Source organism: Bradysia coprophila, unplaced genomic scaffold (genome assembly GCF_014529535.1).
Source record: "Bradysia coprophila strain Holo2 unplaced genomic scaffold, BU_Bcop_v1 contig_476, whole genome shotgun sequence".
NCBI classification, from domain to species: Eukaryota; Metazoa; Arthropoda; class Insecta; order Diptera; family Sciaridae; genus Bradysia; species Bradysia coprophila.
The window spans coordinates 3,756,891-3,781,673 of NW_023503727.1; the positions used below are offsets into that span (position 1 = coordinate 3,756,891).

At 36.2% G+C, this 24,783-nt stretch overlaps 1 protein-coding gene and 1 long non-coding RNA gene across 3 annotated transcripts in view; one reads left to right on the plus strand and one right to left on the minus strand.

Annotated features, from left to right (window-relative positions):
• LOC119082757 (S-adenosylmethionine decarboxylase proenzyme) overlaps nucleotides 1–24,783 on the minus strand; it is a 26,795-nt gene continuing 2,012 nt past the window's right edge. The window contains exons 2-9 of one of the 2 annotated variants that reach the window (XM_037192342.1): nucleotides 15,609–15,695; nucleotides 4,697–4,868; nucleotides 4,553–4,636; nucleotides 4,159–4,350; nucleotides 3,986–4,081; nucleotides 3,893–3,913; nucleotides 956–1,111; nucleotides 1–836 (exon numbers count right to left, since the gene is read on the minus strand). In XM_037192342.1, the coding sequence (XP_037048237.1) occupies nucleotides 699–836; nucleotides 956–1,111; nucleotides 3,893–3,913; nucleotides 3,986–4,081; nucleotides 4,159–4,350; nucleotides 4,553–4,636; nucleotides 4,697–4,868; nucleotides 15,609–15,695 (946 nt within the window). In that variant the 3' untranslated portion in view covers nucleotides 1–698. The remainder of the gene's footprint in view (nucleotides 837–955; nucleotides 1,112–3,892; nucleotides 3,914–3,985; nucleotides 4,082–4,158; nucleotides 4,351–4,552; nucleotides 4,637–4,696; nucleotides 4,869–15,608; nucleotides 15,696–24,783) is intronic. The other variant, XM_037192343.1, reaches the window with a different exon arrangement.
• The window catches only part of LOC119082758, a 27,081-nt gene continuing 8,768 nt past the window's right edge, over nucleotides 6,471–24,783 (plus strand). The window contains exons 1-3 of the long non-coding RNA XR_005088707.1: nucleotides 6,471–6,481; nucleotides 11,265–11,270; nucleotides 12,005–12,014. This is a non-coding gene — a long non-coding RNA (uncharacterized LOC119082758). The remainder of the gene's footprint in view (nucleotides 6,482–11,264; nucleotides 11,271–12,004; nucleotides 12,015–24,783) is intronic.

The following is a 24,783-nucleotide window of genomic DNA, read 5'->3' on the forward strand; positions in this document are numbered from 1 at the left end:
TCATCGTCTCCTAACCGCTACGGTACATTGAAAGTTCAAATGTGCACTTTTTCTTCGTCAACTTAAACATTACAAAAAAAAAGAAAATTATTTTTTTTTTAAATTTAAATACTAACTCTGTGTGTGTGTATTCACTATGTAACTGCTAATTTATATGTTCAACACAACGAACATATAAAAAACTCAAGAGGTCAGCATTTCGCGGAAAAAACTTTGTTTCTCTTTGGGTAAAACAAACAAAAAATTAATTTTTTTGAAAATTGGTTGTGAATGTTGTTAAGACTATGTTAACAAACGCTAAACGGTATCGCGTTTCAAGAAATTTTGTTTCTCCACCACGAAAACAGGACGAGTGGAGAGCACTCTTCAATGTAATAAACGAGAACGAATGGAATTAATTGCAGTAAAATCAACATCATTATCAAATGGGCAACAACGAAATTCGAATTGATTTTATTGTTGGCAGCAGCTGGATGGGTGGCATAATTGGTGCCGTTGGTGGTGATAGTGGGAAATGGAAAATTGGACAATGTCGGCTGGAAATTCGGTAAAATGTTGGCTAATTGAGCGAATAAAACGTTCAGTAACGGATAGGAGCGGAAGTAAGTGGAATGAAATTTGGAATGGGAGTTATGCGGCGGAAGATGAGACGGGATGATGGCGTTGTTAGCCCCTGATGAGGGCATAACCTGTAATTCTCAGCTCGGGAATTTGCAGTAGTGCGCATAAGTCAAATCGTACGATTCCAGGCGACAGTACTGGATGTCACGACGTTTCCAATCGCGAATCGACGATGCATAATCCAAATTGCGCGAAGCATTGAACGATGGCGATGCCTGAAATTGAAGAACATTTAGTTGTGTGGTCAATAACAAAAAAACGTAAGCTACGGCAAGGTTCATCCATAGTCGTTATAGTCGGATGAACTTTGCTATGTCGTCGATAGTAAACAAACCTTGTTCGCAAAAATGGTCACGACAAACTTTCCCGGCTGGAAAGTCTCGATTACACGAGCTATCAAGTCGCTGTAGTTGGATGAGGCGACGTTGCTTTCAAAGCTGACGTAGGAGAATTCCGGTTCCGGTGTGATATGGATTGTCATGTAGCATCCCTAAAAGTGAAATAGTTACAATTATCGTCCGATTGGCATACATACAATCAAAGCAAAAAATTCGGGGATTTAACACTTGAAGTAACGAGAGGTTCGACATATTAAGAGTGATATCGCCAAATCTTCAGGTGATTGGGGAACAAGCGCTCTCCGATTTTAATGAGTGATAGCTCGTTGGATTCGTCTTTCAATTCTAAGAAACACGTATCTTTTAACTTTTTCTTAAAAAATTTTGTTTTCTTTGAAAAGCGCTCAAAAGTGAAGACATGTCAGAGGGTACCGAAAACAGTTTTTCGACAATAACTCAAGAAAGAATGATTTTGAATTGTTGTAATGTTGTATGAATGTCGGCCTTGCAAAGACCTAAAGGTAGAGTATACGCACCGCTTGGTGCGAGTAGATCCACGAGAGTTACGACTAAAAATGTAGTGAATGTTCGGAGAGTCCGCCTTCTCTGCAGCTTCGATGTTCCACGAAACTGAGTATGGGATGTTGTAGCCGGTCTCATCCACTATCGTTGCACATATAAATGAACCCAGTACTTTTGTGCTGCAAGCCCACAGAAGTGTTGGAAAAAAAGTTGGTGCCAAAATGCAGATTTTTTCCTTCTTTCCTCAGGACTCCGGAACAGTATTTAGTTTTTCAATCGGACCAATATTTGCTACGTGATAGGAGTTTGGAAAAACGATATGATCAAGGTGGAGCGAACGGTTTTCCACGCTTTTCACAGAAAACAATTTTTTTTTAAGAAAAAGTGAACGATACGTGTTTCCTAGAATTGAAAGACGAATCCAACGAGCTATCACTCATTAAAATCGGAGACCGCTTGTTCCCAAAGTTAAAAAAAATCATCTGAAGATTTGGCGATATCACTCTTAATAGCAAGCAGAAGCAGATGTTAATTTTATCGCATTTATGAGAAGGAACATCGAGTTGGTAGTGACTTGGTCATTGACTAAAATTTACTTAAAAGTCTCTCACTCAAACATTGAACAAAATCTTCGGAAACTCCTTTAAGTCAGCCAGATTTTGTTAATTTAATAATTTTTTCAGAATTTTTTCCATGGGCCGTTTACTCTACATGCAGCTCGGGACGGAAAAAATATTGCGATTGTCGCTTCAGAGATCTCCCGGCTGTTAGGTAGCCAGTAAGTGACTAAAAATTGATTCAATGCGTCCAGACATGATAAATTGAAAGTGAAATAGGAAATCGAAACCCTAAAGCCCACAAATTCTTGCAACATGAACTGTAGGGTGTGGAGGGAATTTTGTAGATGGAATCTTAGCGCTAAATCGATCGAAGAGCGTTAGTCTTTGGACAAGCTGAAGAAGGCAATCTTCCAGACAGTTTACAGTTATTTAAGTATCGGTCTAAGGCTCGGAATAGGTCGACCTCGGTCAACCGCGGTCAAAAACAAGGTTGACCTGAAATATCAGGTCAGGTCAGGTCAAGTAAAAAAAACAAACCTGACCTGACCTGAACCTGATTTTATCAAACCTGATTTTACCTGACCTGACCTGTTTGATCTGTTTCTACGACACTGAAGCAAGGTGATTGCAAGGTGATTCGGCACATGAAAAAATTGAGCACTCCGAGATGTTTCTGCGATCTAGAGAACGAAACTGGTGCACATATAATATCCGGTTGCCCCAAATTTGTTCAACTAAGTCGCAGGATGCTGGGAGACTATGAGGTAGCTCCTTCAGAAATTGCCGCAATAGGACCTGACGTTCTAGACGGGCTCCTTCCTTGCGGCAACAGGAAAGTTACAATGATTTACGTGATGACCGGTAAAGGTAACAAAGGATCAACAGATCTGTGTTTTGAGATCCTCACGGATCGTCCCAACCTAATAACTCTAAAACTGGGTTTCATGGAATAATTTTGGTAACGACTTCTTCTTCACTTTACTTTTTGCATTCGACCATTGTGTCATTTTGACTTTCAGGGCCAGCGTTCAATGTTTAATTTAAACCATTACTGACGAGATGCATTCCCACTGATCATGTTAAGGGTCACTCATTCGCAATTGTTTCTTTCTTGTGTCAGCCCCGGACGATCGGACGATTGTTTCTTTAACGACTTATAATTTTCACAAAATTATCCATGACTCAAGACACATATGGCTAATTCCATGATCTATCTCGTGATGAACGGTCTTGAGATAGCTCGGAATCGGTACGGCTTTTCTTAGAGCGACATACATGGAGCTTTATATAATATACTTTCGAATGAACCAAACATGCTCTAAGAAACGATCAATCGATTTCGGGATATTTTGCTTTAAACTTTGTTAGTCACGGGACAAGAGTGATCTCCCATGACTCCATGGTATCAAAGTCATACCGTCAGGTCTTTTCCCATCTTCTGTTGAAATCTTTTGGGGCTGTACACTATATTTGACACACCTGTACCAGAGAACTAAGATATCAGGTCAAGTCAGGTCAGTTCAGGTTTTCGAGATTCAGGTTTTTCAGATTTCAGGTCATTTCAGGTCGGGTCAAAATTTATCAAATTAGGTTCAGGTCAGATCAGGTTTCAGGTATTTTCAGGTCAGGTTCAGGTAAACCTGACCTGTTCCGTGCCTTATATCGGTCCCACTGTTGTAAAGCGATTTCAACACTCATTCCACATGCCATGATCTCATGTGAAATGAATTTAATTCAAAGATCGCATGCAACGATGGAAGAACTAATTCCACATACGAAAGTGACAACATTGAAACAAAATGTCCATGCAAAAACCACAAACATATTGCTCCGCTACTTTCGTTCACTTACTTCGGAATATTCTCCAGCAAACTGAGCAGCATGAAGAATTGATTTCAAATTTATTTCAATTCAATTAACAGAAATTAATCAAAATTAACTTACATTTGTCTTCGAAACGCCATTCATCGAATATCCACACGGTTCGAACAAGTAATCGTCAATCACCATTCCTGGTAAAATCTTGTGAATGCCAGATCTCTGTCAAAAAAAAAAAACGGAAAATTTATGTACAGCGGACTCCGCTTCGGGTATTGTCAAAAGTCTTTTTTTTTTACCTCAGTGGCATCTTTAGCATTAGCACTCTCCTCTTTCGTAAAAATGCTCATAATCTGCGGATCCAATTCAGTCATCAAAATTTCAATTGTTTGATCCGGTTCGGTTGACTGAACATTCATATCCTCAATACGTCGCTGCATTTCTCCTCCCCCGCGGCACAACGAATACATATACCAACAGTCACGGTTCACCTAAAAATTTCGTTATATTTGGATTGTATCAGTAATTGAGTTTTGGACTTTTTTTTTGGATAGGAGGGGAGTGAAAGAGCGGCTTTGCATTGGCGATTGCTTTTTCGGTCCTAAGAACCTTTACAATAAAGAAACTTTTTAAAATGATGATTTTGCATTAAATAAAAGTAATTCAGTGCACACATAGCGTTCCGATACTTACCGATCCTAAGCAATAGGCGCGACCGTCATCAAAAAACGAGTCCAACAATGCTACCTCTTCTTCGAAGCCACGGTGAGGAGAGACCTGTTCAACGACGGAAAATTATATTGGAATGAAATTATTGACCACACTCTCCGCACTCACCTGTAGATCAGGACGTTTGAAGTTTTTACGGGAGTAAAACAGAGCCTCAACATCACTAAAACCAGCGATCTGCTCAGCCATAGCCAATAATGGCTCGAGGCATTGTAACGGTGTTGTAGTTCCGCATGTTTTCAAAATCCATCGACGTTTAGAAACAAACATGCTGCTCTCGCTGTAATTTAAAGAAACAGGAAACAAAACGGAGATTAATAACACTGCCGTCAAAACTAAAGTCAATTAGTATGTCTATTTCTAGGAGTTTAATTTTGAGGAATTTTTAAGAGGTAAATTCCTAAAAATAGACCCCGGTACAGTATGGGTAGCTGATTCAACAAATCGCACATTCATATTTGTTTTCCTTCTTTTGCATAAATTTCATTTTAAAAGTTTTGAACACAAACAAACAGGACACGCCTTCTTTGGATTCTTTTGAGAAATAGCTTTCTTTCTTAGGTGAGGTCAACAAATTTTTTCGTTCACTTGCATGTGTTCTCATTTGGCAAAAATATTTTCTTAGACTTTTGAGAACGGAAAAGTGTTCTCATTTCGACAAAATATTTTCTTGGACTTTTGAGAACGGAAAAGTGTTCTCATTTCGACAAAATATTTTCTTGGACTTTTGAGAACGGAAAAGTGTTCTCATTTCGACAAAATGTTTTCTTGGACTTTTGAGAACCAAAGACTTAAATAACAATAAATCTTGACAAATGTACTGAAGAAGATCTTTAAATTATTTAGTGTAACAGGTAGTGCCTGTGTGCAGGTAACAATTTTGTGAGTGAGATGCAAGTACAAATAACGGATATTACATATGAAGTAAAATACGACGGTTGTTGCACCGAGGTATAGCAATAGAGAAGTCTACATTCTTCGAAATACGAAGTGTAAGAAAAAATGTACATCAAAATTGTCAGACTATTCTGCACCTTTTTAACTTTTAACAACCCAACCGACTGACTTTACTCGTTCGAACATGATTTGTATTTAACAATTGAAGAGTAAAAAGTCGAATTTTCGTTCGAAGTCGGCTTCGCCACGGATCAACAATCACACAAAACATGACTTTTCATGTTTATACCGAGTTTTGTAATGAATGTTTCCTAACTAGTGTTAAAATATCGCGTCTTCGTTGCGTATTTACGACGTTGTTTAGGAAAAACGTTTTTCCTAATTTTTGCTGAAAGGCTTTTTAGCGAATTCGATTGCTGAGCTCGTGCTGGAAACCTCTCGTTCGCTAAAAAAATCCTTTCAGCATGCGTTAGGTTTAGTATTTTACATGAAAAGATAAAAAGATGAAAAATAGAGTTTTCGTGTGAATTTTGTTGATTCAACGCGAAGTTGAGGTCAATAAACACACGAAAACGAGACTTTTCATTTAGTCCGAGTTATGTGGTCGTGTGGTTTTATATTTCGCCCTCGGCTCAGCATACAAACTCAACACTCTTCAAAACACTGATTTTCCGCACAAGTATGTAATCTACTATTACATTCTGAGCTGAGGGCATCGAAAGAAGTGCTTGAAACATGAAAAGTACGGTTTTCGACGCATATAGCATGTAAAATAACTGTGTCTGTTGGAAACAAAGTTGGCCTTATCTATCTGTCAAAGTGACGTTTTAAACGTCAAACGTAGAAAATATGCAAAAGTTCTAATAAAGAAATAGAATTAAAGAAAAATAAAAGACTAGTCGAACGTTTTGCATATTTATTTTCGTTTGACGTTTAAAACGTCACTTTGACAGATGGATAAGACCGACTTTTGATTCTAACGGACACAACTATTATGTCGTTACTTGTTGTGTTTATTAAATAAGCCATTTTCGACCCTAGCGAAATCAAAGGCATATTGACACTGTACATCAGGTCATACAGTGCCTCACGGAATTTTAATGAATGAGTAAACGAAGAAATATTTGTGAAAATTTGGCGAATGCGAGCATTTCAACGGTTTGTTCCTGTACTCTGGTACTCTCTAACTGTTCAATTTGAATTATGAACTAACGGGATGAATTTTATTGACTCTGTTATATCCTTTCATTGGCGTATATCCAAGCAGATTTAAACGAAATCTTTCACTTAATTTGTTTTGAGATCGAATCAAACAGAGACAATCGCTCGATGCGACTTGAAAAGTCCACCCTTGGATCTTCCATTCTCTTCTCAGAACTTGTTCCTCCCAATTCAAAAATACTGTCTAAAATGCGAATCAGCAAAATTATCGTTTGATTCATTTATTTATCGACAATCAATATATCACAGGATGTAATTAACTAAATAATCAAAAAGAATCGTCAAAATATGTTCAATGTGCAAACATTGAGGTCTACATTCATTACTGTTGCACATGTCACATGTCAGATATTTGAAAAATGTGAAAATGTTTTCAAATAATTCTACGTTTCTAATTACAGCCTGCGCTTTAATTACAATCATTTCCATTTGATCTAACAATGACCAATCTAACTACGACAGCAAACATAGGTGTATGTACATAGGTCTCTACGAATGAGAATGTTCAGTGTGATGAATTAAAAAGTTGGAATTCCGAACACGACGCCCGATGGGAAAACAATCATGGGCGCGCGTTAGCATAGCGCCCGTGACGCAAGTCCTATTACTAGAAAAAATTTCAAAAAAATTTTTTTGTCGTAGAACCATATATACAGCAAATATTGAAGTTCCACAAATACAAATGACTCCAAATTACCATTAAAAAAAACTAGGCGTCCGTACGAGTTCAATGAGCTATCACACGTTCTTGCAGCTTAAAATTTGGCCACGCAAAAAATCTTCCAAGAAGCCCCATTTCAATACATTTTGGTCAATTTCAGTACTTTAAACGAAATGAAAAAATCCTACGTTACTTTGTTAGTCCGTCCGTCCGTGTTTCCTATCTTCTAAAGTCTTCTTTAGATTTTGTTGAAATTTTGGGAGTAGATTCTAGTCGTCATTCTAAGACATTCCAGAAAAAAAAATTTGGGGGGAACCGGCCTCGTTTCGGAGCTAGGGCTCCTCGAAGTTCCCATATAAGAACACCTTTAAGTGTGTGTGTGTGGATGGGTATGGTAGAACAAATTTGTTCGCTTTTGGTAAGCTCTGCTCGCCTCAATTTTTTTTCCCCAAATTTAGATTTTTTTAAATTTTTCAAAAATTTTTAAATTTTTCATTTTTTTTTTAAATTTTTCAAAATTTTTTAAATTTTTCAAAATTTTTTAAATTTTTCAAAAAATTTTAAAATTTTTAAAAATTTTCAAATTTTTTCAAATTTTTCAAATTTTTCAAATTTTTTTAAATTTTTCAAATTTTTTCAATTTTTTTTCAAATTTTTTAAATTTTTCAAATTTTTCAAATTTTTAAATTTTTCAATCTACTAATTCTTCCAAAAGAAGTCAAAAAGACTCAAAAGAGTAAAAGTGATGCAAGTCCCTGTGCATACTTCCAAAACAACTGATATCGCTGGATGTGACGCATTCTGCGCTTGTACGCAAAAACTGTAACAGGAAAAATTTGACCAAAGAAATTCTAGAAACAAATTTTACCGTCACAAGTGTTGAGGAAAGTACTTTTAAGCAATTTTTTAAAATAGGCAAGAATACGTCCAAATACATCCGAATCATCTGCCACTTTGTGACGCAAAATTTTGTTTGGTAAAATTTTGTTTCTAGAATTTCTCTGGTCAAATTTTTCCTGTTGCAGTTTTTGCGTACAAGCGCAAAATGCGTCACATCCTGCGATATCAGTTGTTTTGGAAGTATGCACAGGGACTTGCGTCACTTTTACTCTTTTGAGTGTTTTTGACTGATTTTTCATTTTTTAGGAGTTGAAGTTTGAAGTTTTGATCTGTAATATGAGTTTCCCACCGTTTATATCTGTTTACTCACGAAAAATATCAGAGAAAGTCCATAAAATAAAAATAGCAGTCACACCCTCGTGTCCACCCCCACTATAAAATTAAATCTACAAAATTATAGACGTCGAACATCCCCAGAAGGGTTAAATAATGCATGTAATCGCTTCGACCCAATCATTTTCTATACCCAACTAATGTCCAACGTTCATTATGAAATGGAAAAGGCACCCAGCAACATATAATTATATTGCAATGTCGATGACGTGGATGACATCAACATTTGGATCGTTGTACACTGACTCGAATAATATATCATGTGTCTGGGGTGTTGTTACCAAAACAAAAAAAAAATTATTTTCAATAACAAAAATTGGCATTCGCATAAATCGTCAGATTTCGCGAGTTCTTCACTTTTCACCAGCATGTGTCTGACTATGTCGCATTTGTTTTTAATGGCGTCAACAAAAGTCGGTATGCGCATGCAAAATATTTACACTTTTAAAAATAGATTTCTCATAACGATTTTGCACTTCAAAACTCAATCATATCCAATTTTAAGTTTGATTTATTTTGGTCATACGTGTGAACATCAGTTCCGTTTACCAGGATTAATCGACGACGATAGGATTTAGTGGAATATTTTTGGGTGTATACGAATGTGAAATGGAACGAAAACTGACCTTTACAATAACCTTGCAATTCGCTCGGTATGTTGATGTGTTCATTATTCATGTATTTAACAACATGATGCCATCGCTCCCATGATACTACTCCGTATACAATATCAGTAATAATTTAAGATATTCAATAAAATTCAGCCCAAAGTGTTCCTGAACATCAACAGCAAACCGACATTTTTGCCCCTAACTATTTCAAATAATTCGTGGTCTTTCAGCAGCCTTACATTAAATTAATCTTTTTTTCGCTAACCCTAAACACAATAGTGTTATGTGAAAGCGAGAAAAATATACAATTTCACCACGTCGCGTCGTCATCGCTCTCACAGCCCCCATTTAGTTCACATACATTTTGTTATCGATTGATCATAAGCACTTTTCTACATTCAAGTTGAAGGTCAAAAATAGTAAAGTCAATATAAATATCTTGCTTCACATAGTTTATGCCTGAACAGAACACACACAAAAAAAACCACACGAATCATTATGCTTTTCGCTTCGCAAAGCTTTAGTACACCATACGGCCACCACAATATATTTATATGCTTGGTAAACAAAATGGGGCTAAAATATTGCAAGTTTTTCGTTTTGGGCTCGATGAAAACATAATTTTGTGTGCGAAGAGGTTTCTTTTCCATTGGCGAGCATACAGTTAATGTGGAAACTTAACATTAACATGTTCATAATGAAGATAATATGCAAGCATATATGATACGTGTATACACGAAGTATTACATAACATTATGGTATGTATAATGAATGATACACATCCGAGTGGGAGGAGTGGAAAAATCCTGATTTTTTTGTGCAAATTATGCGAAATACAAAATCTGTTTGAATGTAAGTTGATACGTAACATTTTAACGAACATAATACATGAACGGATAAAACGTACAATGTATTCAGTGAAACGACTACCTTTTTCCCAAGCATTTTCTGCTACTTTGTTCGAACACCATCACAGTCTCCAAAGAAATTCAGACGAGAAGAAACAAGAATCATGGTAAATTTGGAATATTGATTTTTCGTTCAATGTCTCGGCTTAATTAAAACAATTTGTTGGATGTAATGACAATGTCAAAGTATAACAATTTACTGAAAATGTGAACCGATGCAGGTGTTGGCTGACCGTGACCAAAACAAATTGGGTTTATTTTTGGATAATTCTTTTTATAAATGTATTAACCTTATTGGAAAACGGCAAGCGGATTGCAACAAAATCAATAAAATCTAGTACTTCAATTGTGTAAAGCATAGGTTGATACAACGTCTATCTTTCAAATCTACCAATCAACTATCTAGACAATGTTATTGCTGGACCCTCAGTGCTTATTATTTAGAATTTTCTTCGGAAATTGTTATGAATTTTTGGTAATTGTGAAGCATAAATTAGGGCGATTTTTAAAGGAATATTATATTCTACCGATAAATTAATTCAAAACTACCGATAAAAAATAATAAACACGGTACCGATAAAAAATAATAAAGTACCGATAGCGAAATTCCCAAGTACCGATAAAAATATTCAAAACTACCGATAACTTTTTACCGATAAAAAGTACTAAAGTACCGATAAACTGGTCGTTTTATCGATCATTTATCATTTTCTATCGGTAGTTTATTACTTTCCATCGGTAATTCATCATTTTCTATCGGTACTTTAATTTTTTCTATCGGCAGTTTATAATACTTAATGTTAATGGTCAATTGTTGTTATCAATTGGTCAAACATAAATTTTTAGTGCTCAAGATTTTTTCCAGGCCCGAACTGGCCATACTGGGCGTTTGGGCGATTCCCGAAGGGCCTTTTGCCTCAGCCGGCGAAGTCCCGGCAGGGCTTTTTTTAAATTCAACCATTTAGTGTTCAAACAAATGCAGCCCATTTTAGCGAACATATTGGAAATCCTACTGATTGGAAATCGAAAAAAAAATAACAGAAAGGCCTCAGTTGGAAAATTTTGATTGGAAATCGAAAAAAACTAACAGAAAGGCCCTCAGTAAAATAAATTCCATTTGAAATCGAAGAAAAGTCAACAGAAAGGCCCCAGTGATGAACTACCGATAGAAAATAATGAACTACCCATAGAAAACAATGAACTACCGATAGAAAACAATGAACTACCGATAGAAAATAATGAACTACCGATAGAAATTAATAAACTACCGATAGAAAGTAATAAACTACCGATAGAAAATGGAATTTGACCGATGAATAGTCGTAAAATTATTAATTTATCGGTATTTTATCATTTTTTATCGGTAAAAAGTTATCGGTAGGTTTGAATATTTTTATCTGTACTTGTGAATTTGTCTATCGATAATTTATTATTTTCTATCGGTACCGTATTTATCGGTCATTTATTATTTTTTATCGGTAGTTTTGAATTAATTTATCGGTCGTTTATTAGTATCCATTTTTAAATATGACAGTTGTATGACAGTTTGTAAAAGGGATCAACAGTCTGTAATATGACAGCTTGTAAAAGGGATCAGCAGTATGTAATGTCAAAGTTTGTAAAAGGGATCAACAGTCTAAAATGTCAGAGTTTGTAAACGGGATACACAGTCTGTTATATGACAGTTTGTAGAAGGTATATGACAGTTTGTAAAAGGTATCAACAGTTTGTAATGCTACAGTTTGTAAAAGGGATCAACAGTCTGTAATGTCAAAGTTTTTACATGCTACATGCGTCGAAAACCGTACTTTTCATGTTTCAAGCACTACTTTCGACGCCCTCAGCATGTAAAATCCATTACATAACTCGAGATAAAAATGAAAAGTCTCGTTTTCGTGTGTTTATTGACCTCGGCTTCGCCTCGGATCAACAAAATTCACACGAAAACTCTACTTTTCATCTTTTTATCCCTAGTAATGTAAAATACTAGTAAAAGGTATCAACAGTCTAAAATGTCACAGTTTGTAAAAGGGATCAACAGTCTAAAATGTCACAGTTTGTAAAAGGGATACACAGTCTGTTTTATGACAGTTTGTAAAAGGGCTCTACAGTTTGTAATGTCACAGTTTGTAAAAGGGATCAAAGTCTGCATGTTGATGTAGTTTATGTTAATAACCTTCAACGAAGTGCCAATAGCCTTCACATAGACTATTTGCACCCAAGTGACAATAGCCTTCATACAGACTATTCGCACCCAAGTGCCAATAGCCACTTCGTTTTGAAAAATGTAATGTACGACCGCAATTCCGACCACGATTGTGGTAGCTTTCAACAGAAAATACATTTGGTTGTAACAGTTTTCATTAAATTGCTCACTTTTCTCAGAGCTGGTCAAACGACAAACGACTACAACCAAATGTATCTTCTGTTGAAAGCTAACACATTTGTGGTCGGAATTGCGGTCGTACATTTTTCTAAAAGTATTCTGATGGAAAAATATCATCAAAAATGTAATATGAGGCACACAAATGTAGGGTACAATTTAAGCTAAGTACCGGTGCCTTTTAAATCTGATTTTCGATTATTATTTGGTGTGGGGTTTATTTTACTGACGAAATTAATAACCCCCCGTGGAGTTTTTCAAAGGAATTATCAATTCTCTTAAAAAACCTAAAGTTGAAAAATGAAAAAAAGTAAAAAGCATCGAGTCGAGGGATTAAACGCTGTCTAAAATTGTGTACCAGAAGTACCAATTCCATAAATTCTAACAATTCCACAAAATTTCCAATATTTTCAAAAATTCCACTCATTAACAAAAATTCCATTTGTTTCAGAAAATTCCTCTAAATCTTCCATTTTTCATAAATATTCCACAGAAAATTCAAACATTCCAAAAATATCTAACGATTCCGCTCAATACCAAAAATTTCTCTCGACTGCTATTTATTCGATTAATTTTTTTTTAAATCCATTTTATTACAACCATTTCGGTAGTGTATAAACCCTCTAGGTTCTTTATATAAGATGCAGGCGACTTGGGGAGCCACTTTAGAGTTGTGACAAAATGATTTTCCCAATACAATCAACACGAAAATTATTTAAAAATCGACACGTAGATAATCCAAGCGATAATTTGTTACTCATCAAACTAATTTCAACTTGATTTAGCTGGTACACAAATATAGTAAGATTATGCTAGTCTGAGCACGTGTAACTTATCCACGTAGGTATTTTCGTATACATGCCAGCTGAATGAAAACAGGTGAAACAAGTTCACATCGGTTTCTACAGGTCCCAATAGTTATTTATGCTACTAAGTAGATCGCATACATTATTTGGTATTGAGTAATTACAATCCGATCTGAAGGCAAGGGCTGCAATAACATGGGTCAAGAAATATTTTAAATCTGACTTGCATATTAAGCTTTCAAACCAAAATATTCTTTCTCGTCTTTTAGAGCAGCAAAACCTGCTATTTTCATGGTACCTGCAAAACCTCTTTTAGGTCATTTTTTCCATCCCAGATCAAAATGGATCATGACATTCGCAGGTAAATTAGAAGATTACAAAATTGGGCGTATCGAATTTTGAGAATTTTAAGGGTCGCGATAGCCTGTGTGCGGAAAACGTAGATCATTGAAAACTAAGTCCAGGCATATGGTTGATGGATCCGAAGGTGCCCGGGAAGAAGTCCCACCGGACGACTTTAACTTTCAAATGGTCATAACTCGGAAAGTTAAGAGTATTTTTGAAAACAATGTTCTAGCAGGATGTAGAGCGTTAAAAACTCTACAAAACTGCCAAAGAAACCGATGGTCCAAAAGGTGTGTCTGTCGAGGTTTTCTAACATCGAAAGTTTGACATTTTGGTTTTTGACTTTTATTTCCTGAGAGACAAATTATTAACTTTAGCTTTTGGCATGAGGTTGTAGAGGAGGTCGAGTACTACCAGTACACTAGGCATTGTCCCGGTCGGCGATCCATCCGAAACCACTTTTTCAACATTAATGAATGAACTTTTTAAGTGTACCCACGTCGCCCACGAAGCCATTGCAGACAATGTAACCGGTGTTGCTGAGTCGGTGTAGCACATTTTGTACTACAAAATCTGAGAAAGTGAAATTTGTGAGAAAAACAACAAATAATCGTTTTAATTTGTTATTTGACCCACGAACAGTAGTAAGAAGTCGATTTCGTTGCAAATACACATTTTTCGATATTTTTACAAAAGGTTGAACTTCGTGGTATACCACCGTGTCAATATAATGTGCTACATCGAGATCCCAAATATTTTGTAAAAGAGTTCAGCTACTGTTATGGAATATTATGCGCACTTACTGGCCAAGGTTACCTCGACTCAGCAACACCGGTTACAGTGTCTGCACTGGCTTCGTGGGCGACGTGGGTACACTTAAAAAGTTCATTCATTAATGTTGAAAAAGTGGTTTCGGATGGATCGCCGACCGGGACAATGCCTAGTGTACTGGTAGTACTCGACCTCCTCTACAACCTCATGCCAAAAGCTAAAGTTAATAATTTGTCTCTCAGGAAATAAAAATCAAAAACCAAAATGTCGAACTTTCGATGTTAGAAAACCTCGACAGACACACCTTTTGGACCATCGGTTTCTTTGGCAGTTTTGTAGAGTTTTTAACGCCCTACATCCTGCTAGAACATTGTTTTCAGAAATACTCTCAACTTTCCGAGTTATGACCATTTGAAAGTTAAAGTCGTCCGGGGGGACTTCTTCCCGGGCACCTTCGGATCCATCAACCATATGCCTGGAATTAGTTTTCAATGATCTACGTTTTCCGCACACAGGCTATCGCGGCCCTTAAAATTCTAAAAATTCGATACGCCCTATTACAAAAGTCTACGAGCCAATGACACGTTAATCGCGTTCATCGCACTACTTAGAGGATTTAAAGTCGAACTATTCAAAATGTGACTTAGTTTTATGTGGCTTCCAAAAATCAACCAATTTGTTGTAGCTTCACTGAACCGTTAATTTAGCCTGATTTCCATAATAAAAATCAGTCGAAATAGTTCCAAATTAATCGTAGCCAATAAATCAAATTATCAAACGTTTAAGTGCTAGACAATAATTTTCGTTCATGGTCACACAGTCAGTACAGTCAATTCTTATCAAATCAACTGAATCAAATTGCCGACAAAAATTCGCGCTATACGAACAGGTCAGTAACTTAAGCTAAAAACGTGGTTGCTATACGAATACATTTTCAGAGAGAAAAAAACATTGAAAATTAAAAAAATTAATCTGTTTAACCTTTGGCGCTCGTGAGATAAACGTCGGAATAGTATACGATCTTCTTGTTTAACCGCGATAGTTGACAAATTGATTCTTTTTTTTAATAAATGACTACAGTATCATGCTACCGGAAGCGCTCCATAGAATTATACACACGACCGTTGACCAACATTTGTCCCGATTACTGGTTAACATTAAATAAACAGAAGAAAAATGCTTACCTTAGAACATATGCATCGATTTGTTCATTCCTAGTGAAGCTGATGATTTCACATCGAACTGATTTCAACAGTGCATCCCACATTGATCTGAAAAGGAGTAGGTTCATTGGAATTAACTAAAGAATTTTCCTTCAAAAAATTATAAATTAAACATTTCTTATCTCGTGTCAGAGTAGAAAGTATATCCATTTCAATTGCACTTTGAAATGTTTACGACAAAGCAAATATGTGTAACTGTCGAAATGAATGTCCGATGTACGACAACAACAAAAATATTTTCCTATTTTTAGAACGTGTTATCGCAAAGTTTTATTTTAAAAATTGATGTGACAGCCTCGACATTAGCGGCAGAAATTTCAATTTCAACGAGATATAGTAACATTACGCTGTTAGGCCAAGCAGAGGTGGCAATCATGTTAATTGAACAGTGAGAAAAGGGGCCGTTCATAAATTACGTAACGCAAAAATTGATAATCTTCAGACCCCCCCCCCGGGTCTGTAACGCTAACATGTATGGAACTTTAAAAAAAAATGTATGGACCGTAACGCCAGGTCAACACCCCCCCCCCGGGTATTTGCGTTACGTAATTTATGAACGGCCCCAAAGTACGGTGAAGGTACACTCAGAATCGATTATAAACTGACTGGCTTCGTTACTTCGTGAAACCTCAGCCGACAGAAAATTTATTACGAAATTAATCAGCTCAATAGCTCAACATACAGAATCTTTTGACAATATTGACCGACTCAAATCGGGTCAAAATAGTATCTTCGAGGGTACTGTGATGTGATAGAGTAGAAGAGTTCACACTTCTCACCACCAAAAAAGTAGCTCCTTAGAATTGTTTACAAACTGGAGCTACGCAGGTCACTTGTTATGTTTTATTATTATGAAAAATAAATGAAATGAAATGAAATGAAAGTTTTTTCCGAAATGCACCCAAAAACGAAGAGTGCACATCGATTCAGGCCCTGGATTTCAGGAATCCAATGGGGACTCAGAACAACATTGCATAGAATGGCAAGTGTTCCTTGTGTTGGAACGTCCAAATATTTCCAGGAAATAAGAGACAATTACAAAATAATGATCTTTATTGAGCTGAGTCTCAACGAATAAAAAGTTCTAACACAACAAAATAGAACTTGGTTACTCGATTATATACAAATTTATGAGATTGCTGAGTTACTTCCAACACTCCTCCACAAGTTCATAAGTTTGAAAAATGACCTCCTCCTCAATGACCCTAACTAAAGTCCAGATCTCACTACATAAAATTCATCACAAAATCACTCTTATGTCGCTCAAATTCTGGTACCACTGTTCGGTTCAAATTCTTTTGCGTCTCGAATTCTTCATCTTAACTTGCTCAAATTCTGTTGCCTCACATCTTCACATATTCTTCTTCTTCTTCTTTTTCATCATTCCTTCCTCATTTACACAAATATCACTCCATAAATCATAGCCATTGTTGTTACCGTATGTCCTTCAATTATACTATTCTCAAAAAGCGTAATCCACATCGGAATCATCTTCGTAGACTAGTTTCACTCTGTCGCTTCGAGACTGCGTCTTATCGATCCACTCTTTATATTCCTCGCAATTTTGTTTGTAGTGTCCCTTCTTGTCACAAAAGAAACAGGCAACACCATCTTTCGAATGTCTTGAAGAACTTAATTTTTTAATGCTGAAGCTTCCTTTATCACGTTCCGCTCCTTTCGTCGTTCATACTCATCGATTATTTTTGAACAAACCAAGCTCGAAGTGAGTTCTTCATTACAATACTCCAGAATCGCCGCCAAGGAATTGTACCTCTCTGGCAACGAACCAATCAGTGTTGCACTTAGGGTGAATTCGGGTTTGAACTCGTCCCCAAGTGCTAATAATTTCTGGAAGAGTTCGTTCATCTCGTCCACATGTGCTACACATGGTCACATCCCGACCCGACTGTTAGGTGTATCTTTCTCATGAAACTCCTTGAGTTTATTCCAGGCTTCTTTTGCACTTGTACAAGTTCTTATGTATTGAATTTGATCATCTTCTATGGTCAATGCAATATGTGAATGAGCCTTCTCGTCTTTCTCAGTCCAATCGACAGTAACTGGGTCCGGTTTATCGTCTTTGATCACTTTCCACAAACCCTTTCCTATCAACATCATCTCCATCTTAGACCTCCAGTTAAAATAGTTGCTGCCATTCAATTTCGTCAATGCTATCTTCGTTTCTGTAGCCATTTTTCTAGTTCTTCTATTTTGTACTGTCTTATTCCCTGTCTGGGCCCATAACCTGTTGGAACGTCCAAATATCTCCAATCTTTATTGAGCTGCTGATTCTCAACGAATGAAAAGTTCTAACACAACAAAATAGAACTTGGTTACTTGATTATATACAAATTTATGAGATTGCTGAGTTACTTCCAACACCTTGTCCATAAAAAAAAATTCATGAAGTTTCTTCATACACCCTTCTGAAACCTTATAAAATTTATCTTATAGATATTACGGTCTGACTACCTTTCTAACGATACCACACAATGTATTTCATGTGAACACAACATTTATCATATCTACATGGTTTGATTTACCGTTTTTCTCCACGAACCTAAAACATTGCTTCGCCATACCATTTTTGAAAACTTCAATAAGTGAGAAAAGTTCTATTTTCCCTACACGGGGGAGAAAGTGCTGCACTTTTCTTAATAGAAATGTCATTCGACCAATCGTCAAGAAAACACAATTTTCTCATGGAATATTGAGGGTAAATCACACCGCACGTATGAAACAGGTATTTGTTCAACGAGGAGAAAAAAGTTGGAAATTGCGTTTTGAGAGTGTCGAGAGCGTAGCGAGGGCCACAAGTCAACAGAGAAAATGTAATTTCTAATTTTTTCCCCGAGATGAACACAACGTTTTTCACAACAAACGCTTCCGAAGTTTCAGCTGAGGGGAGAAAATCACTATTCGTTTTTCACATGTGCGGTATGATTTACCTTATTGTCCCTAAGAAAATGTCGTTGTGTTGACGAATGGTCGAATGACATTTCTAGTGAGCGAGTGAAGCACTCCCGTGTGGAGAAAATGTAGCTTTTCTACATTCAACTGTCACTGTGTGGTATGGCAAATTGATATTTTTTTGGTTCGTGGAGAAAAATGACATATCGTACGAAGTTTGGGAGAAATCGCTCTGTTTGGAATTTTCTATTTTCTTCCAACGATAAAGAAATAACTATTGTTGTCTTGAACATTGTCTACTTTACTTAAATAGTCGTGGAATACCTCCAAATAAATTTCTAAAAATCTAGAATTCAGTTTTGGATTTTTATAAATTTATTTGGAGGCATTCCTCGACTATTTAAGTAAAGTCCAGGGTTCAGAAAGTTGGCAAGCCGCAATTAACTTCAACGTGGTCGACCCATTTGATAAAAAGACATGTCATGTAGACTCTGTGACGTCATAACAAATGTTCAAATTTTCAAACTTTTCCATTCCTTCTTTCGGCCGAATATTGTCTGCTTTAATTGGCAAAATGACGACCAACACTATATCCAACTCATTTCCTTAACTTTAGTTGCCAATTCGATGATAATATAAAACTCTTCCATAAACGTGTTATTCAATGCTAGATCGAGTGGTACCAACATTTTAGGTACTCCGACACGAAGGTCAGTTACTATCTGGCGCGACGAGAAACAATTTTTTTTTGTTCTTCTTCGAACTATTTGCATTAATGAACTATGTATTACCGAAAGTCTAGGTCAAGATCGTTTTGTCAATACCAATTGCAATTTACCGACACCAAGTCCTATAAATGTACTTGTAATAATGTTATAGCTGTAGCAGTAGCTATCGATATACGTTGCATACGACGACAAACTTACTAAAATTCAATTGACATTTTTGTTCGCTAAAAATAAATTTTAAACGAAACAACTCTGCAACACATAAAGTATACACAAGTCGGAAAGACATCAAGTTTTATAAAATATTTTGGCATGTTACACGATTTACACACAGCCGTATGATCATAAAACATATATTGCTCCAGGCATCAACAAAATTGGGATAACTCAAAACGTGTAGAAGGATGTGAAAGTAAAATGAACATTTTCGCTTATTATGCTCCGACAAATTAATCGTCAGATCTCATTTCGGAGAAGAAAATTAAAATCGATAATTGGAATGCGATTGAAATTGTTATATAATTTGCGACACTGTCGGACGAACAGACATTTTGAATCAATTTGTGGAATTCAATTGAATTTTATATGGAAAAGCTTAACTTATTGTACGATGTGCAAACACAGATGTTCGAACAGATCTTATACTAATTCCAAAATGCCAAAATTTTGCCATATGCAACAATCACCAAACCAGCAACAGACCCGGTTTTGGGGAATTATGAAGAAAGCTTCTTATCTTAAGACAGGGACTCTTGAACACTATGGCTAAGAAGAATTCTGTACTTGTTAAGCGAGCATCCACCTATAAACAGCCATCGTGACCGCCCGGATCAAAGGGTCCATGTATTGAGCTAGCTGAACTCAGTGAAGATAGCAAATTTGCAATAGACCATGTCAAGCAATACTTAGTCCTTACTGAAAACTACAAGAGCGACACCTTTATTTTCACAGCTGAATACGGTCGTTTCGTGAAGTGTTATACTGAAAACTGCAACAGCGCCACATTCAGCCAAAATGTACACAAGTACTCAATTGTCACTCGTATCCGTCCTCAAACTGCTCATTGACCTAATGAGTTCGATTCGAAAGATATGGACCTACTGAAGAATCATTGCAATTCCAGAGAATACCTTAACAGAATGGCTAAGAATTGATGAACAATATCTAGACAGAAGATTAAGATCGGTTTTAAGATTAGAACAGGTTAGAGTAGAGTACTAACGATAGGTTTGGGTGTTATTAGATGTCTAAAGTAGGATCTGAAACATTTTAGAAACTGATTTATGGAGAGTCCGAGTACTCTATGGTTTTTTGTGACTGGGATATGATCCCTGGGATTTATTCCGAGGGATTCTTTTGACAAACAGCCTACCGAAATCGGCCGCAAAAACTTTCACAAAAATTGTTCGAAGTTTGTGTGGCTGGTGAAAGGTGATCAAAAACCTAAAAATTTCACTTTTCTTACAAAAATTTCTACAGTTACACAAGCCGTACAGGGTCGTGTGGAGTGTCATTAGAAAGGTAATCACAAGTACTATTGAGCCGAATAGGGACTTATTGGGTTTAAAATTCATCGACACTGAAATATGTGCAGTTGAAGTTTTCAACACTGTTCTTACTGAAATTTCTCGAGGTACACAAAACGTACATGGTCGTGTGGGGTATCATTTGACAGGTAATTTAATGTGCTTTTGGGCCAAATAGGGTCTTATGTGGTTTGGATGCATCTACGATGAAATACAAGTTGAAATGTTTAGGTGTACATATTTCATCATAGATGCATCCAAACTTCATAAGACCCTATTTGGACCCAAAAGCACATTAAATTACCTTTCAAATGATACCCCACACGACCATGTACGTTTTGTGTACCTCGTGTGATTACCTTTCTAATGACACTCCACACGACCCTGTACGGCTCGTGTAACTGGAGAAATTTTTGTAAGAAAAGTGCAAGTTTTCGGTTTTTGATCACCTTTCACCAGCCACACAAACTTTTTTTAAATTAAATTTTACACCCAATTTTAGTTCAAACAAGCTGGCTTAGTTTTTCTCATCATCTGCCAAATAATTTTTACCAAAAAAAATTTGACTGGAATCAACCAAAATTTTACCAAAAAAATCTGCGTCGCAAAGTCAAATTCCAGTCAAATTTTTTTTGGTAAAAATTATTTGGCAGATGATGAGAAAAACTAAGCCAGCTTGTTTGAACTAAAATTGGGTGTAAAATTTAATTTTTGCGTAACGAAGCTGAAAGCGTCAACTCTAGCGATATCATTCATTTTAGAAATTGTACTTCAAAGACTGCGTCACACTTTTCTCGAAGAGATTTTTGTTGGGATATCAGTCGTTTTAGAAGTTTTAGAGCACTGCTTTTTATAACAGTTTATAACAGAAATTCGGAAATTTGGCGAAATTTGAAAATTTGACGAAATTCGAAAATTTGACGAAATTCGAAAATTTGGCGAAATTTGAAAATTTGACGAAATTCGAAAATTTGACGAAATTCGAAAATTTGACGAAATTTGAAAATTTGACGAAATTTGAAAATTTGACGAAATTTGAAAATTTGACGAAATTGGAAAATTTGACGAAATTCGAAAATTTGACGAAATTCGAAAATTTGACGAAATTTGACGAAATTTGAAAATTTGACGAAATTCGAAAATTTGACGAAATTTGACGAAATTTGACGAAATTCGAAAATTTGATGAAATTCAAAAATTTGATGAAATTCAAAAATTTGACGAAATTTGACGAAATTCGAAAATTTGACGAAATTTGACGAAATTGGACGAAATTCGAAAATTTGACGAAATTCGAAAATTTGACGAAAATCAAAAATTTGACGAAAATCAAAAATTTGACGAAAATCGAAATTTGACGAAAATCGAAAATTTGACGAAGAAAGTAATTCTCTATCTGCCACCATTCAAGAAATATCTCCAAAACCCCAATTGACCCACCCATTTCCAACTTTCGACATTTTTCACATATGCCCCTCTGTTCTACTCGTAAAACTCTGAGACTTTGTCGAAGAAAGTAATTCTCTATCTCTCATAACCCAAAAAAATATTAGTCCTTTCATCCTACGCTCGAGTAGCTCAAAATTTGGTCACTCTAATCACTCTAGCTCAAACGAATCTGCCCCGATTTTTTTAATTATTTTTTTGTTCGAATCGTGTTACGAATACCTTTCATTTGATGGCTCGCACGCCTCTGTAGGTTTCAATACAGCTAAGCTACAGCCGAAAACGCGTTCCCGACCCTCGAAAACCACACTCAGAAACCACTTCGAGGCCAATAAAACAAAATTCTGGTTTTTTCCTGGGGTAATGGCGTATCACATTTTCATTTTTATGCCCACCCTGAGGTTCCTGCAAAATTTCATGGAGATTGGCTGACTAGTTTCCGAGATCGACCGTCGATAGATAGACAGATAGATAGAAACATACAGAGTAAGTTGAAAGATTTTGATTGTTTGGAAAACGTTAATTTGGTGCATTTTCTATCAAAATGACCAACTTCAAAACGATGTATCTCCGGCAATTTTAAAGTTACATAGTCGAGTGATAGCTCGTTTTGCTCGTATTTGAAGCGCGAATAAGATAGAATAGTATTTGTGGTGATACAGGCCAAAGGAAAGAAACTTAAATTCTCGCCTATATATAGTTGCCGCGTCTCAAAAAAAATTCTTCGTTCTTTTTTTGGAAGTTAGACTGCGTCAAGTCCTCCGCTATCGCTCCGGACATGATAAATATATATATATAAATATTGAACTAAGAACATTTTCCGAAAACCGACCATTTTTATAACATACACGTTTTAATGAACAGTTCATTGCCGCTGTCCCAACACAAAATGTTATAATAGCAAATTAGTATAATACGAAACATGTGTTAACGAGAACGATTTGTAATCACGTTTTGTAGAAATTTTTCGTGTTCTCATTTGTATCAGCTAAACAAATCCAGTTGTTGAAAACAACCGACTTGGAGACATACATATATAAATTTGCTGATACGGTTGAAATGAAATGTTGCAAACGTTGGAAATTTTTTGTACAAATATTGCTGATAAGAGAAACCTAACGTTAGACGAATTGAAACTCTGTGGGCGATCGATTGGACAGTTTGTGAGAGAGAAAAAAAAATGTTGAAAACGCTGACCAAAACCCTGATTTATCAATTGATTTGTTGGACATTGAAGATGAAAACATTTTGTTTAAATATGAAATGGAAATGTTTCGCCTCTTTATCTCGTCAACGCTATGAATGTGGTAGATAAGAGAATACCAGAAATTACATAATTAGATCTGAATGGTCTGACGACGATTGAGAATATTTATAGATTCGGCTTCTTTTGGCAGATAAGAAACGCGGTTAATTAAAAATTAAAATTAAAGTTTATGCAAATTATCATGCCTTGTAGTAAGTTTGAATTTAAATAGAACGATTTGGAGACGATATATGCTGAGAGGCAACATTTTACCAGTATCATTAGACAGTGTCACAAACTATTCAAATCGTCAATAAATGTTTAGTCAAGACCAAAAGTGTAGGTTAAGGAACCGACTGTAACTTTTCGATTACCGAACAGACCAAACCAATCAAACATTAACGAACTTTGACCAGGTACACAATGACTGCTTTTATGGTCTTTTATTGCCGTTTGTTGGTCAACCTTTGTTTAAAAGATTTATCACTTAAAGATAGTGATTAAAAATGCAAATGAATGTTTGGTAACATTAAAAATGCAAAGGCAATTGGGTTTTACTGTAATCGCCTGACTCACCCTAACTTTAATATTGGCTATCGTCCAACACCATTAATGTAATTTAGTCCAAATATTTTACTATTTTTGTTGTTTTCCGAGTGAGTCACCATTTTGTGGTGCAACACATTTGTTTCTTTTGAACATTTAAACAAATTCATAATGAGTTGTTGTTGTTACTGTCTGCACTTTCGTTCGCCGTGTGGTTGAATGGAGAATGAAGTCATTCTTCAAATTTCGTCGTAGATGGACCTACCTCACTAGAACAGCAGTGTTGACGATAAAAATAGCAAATGGGGTATTGTTGGAAAGCTGAGACTAGCAGCAAAACTAAATTAAGCAGTTTGGTTGGGAGCAATCACTAGGGCGTATCGCATTTTGAGAATTTAAAGGGTCGCGATAGCCTGTGTGCGGAAAACGTAGATCATTGAAAACTAAGTCCAGGCATATGGTTGATGGATCCGAAGGTGCCCGGGAAGAAGTCCCCCCGGACGACTTGAACTTTCAAAAAAAGCAACACCGGTTACATTGTCTGCACTGGCTTCGTGGGCGACGTGGGTACACTTAAAAAGTTCATTCATAAATGTTGAAAAAGTGGTTTCGGATGGATCGCCGACCGGGACAATGCCTAGTGTACTGGTAGTACTCGACCTCCTCTACAACCTCATGCCAAAAGCTAAACTTAATAATTTGTCTCTCAGGAAATAAAAGTCAAAAACGAAAAT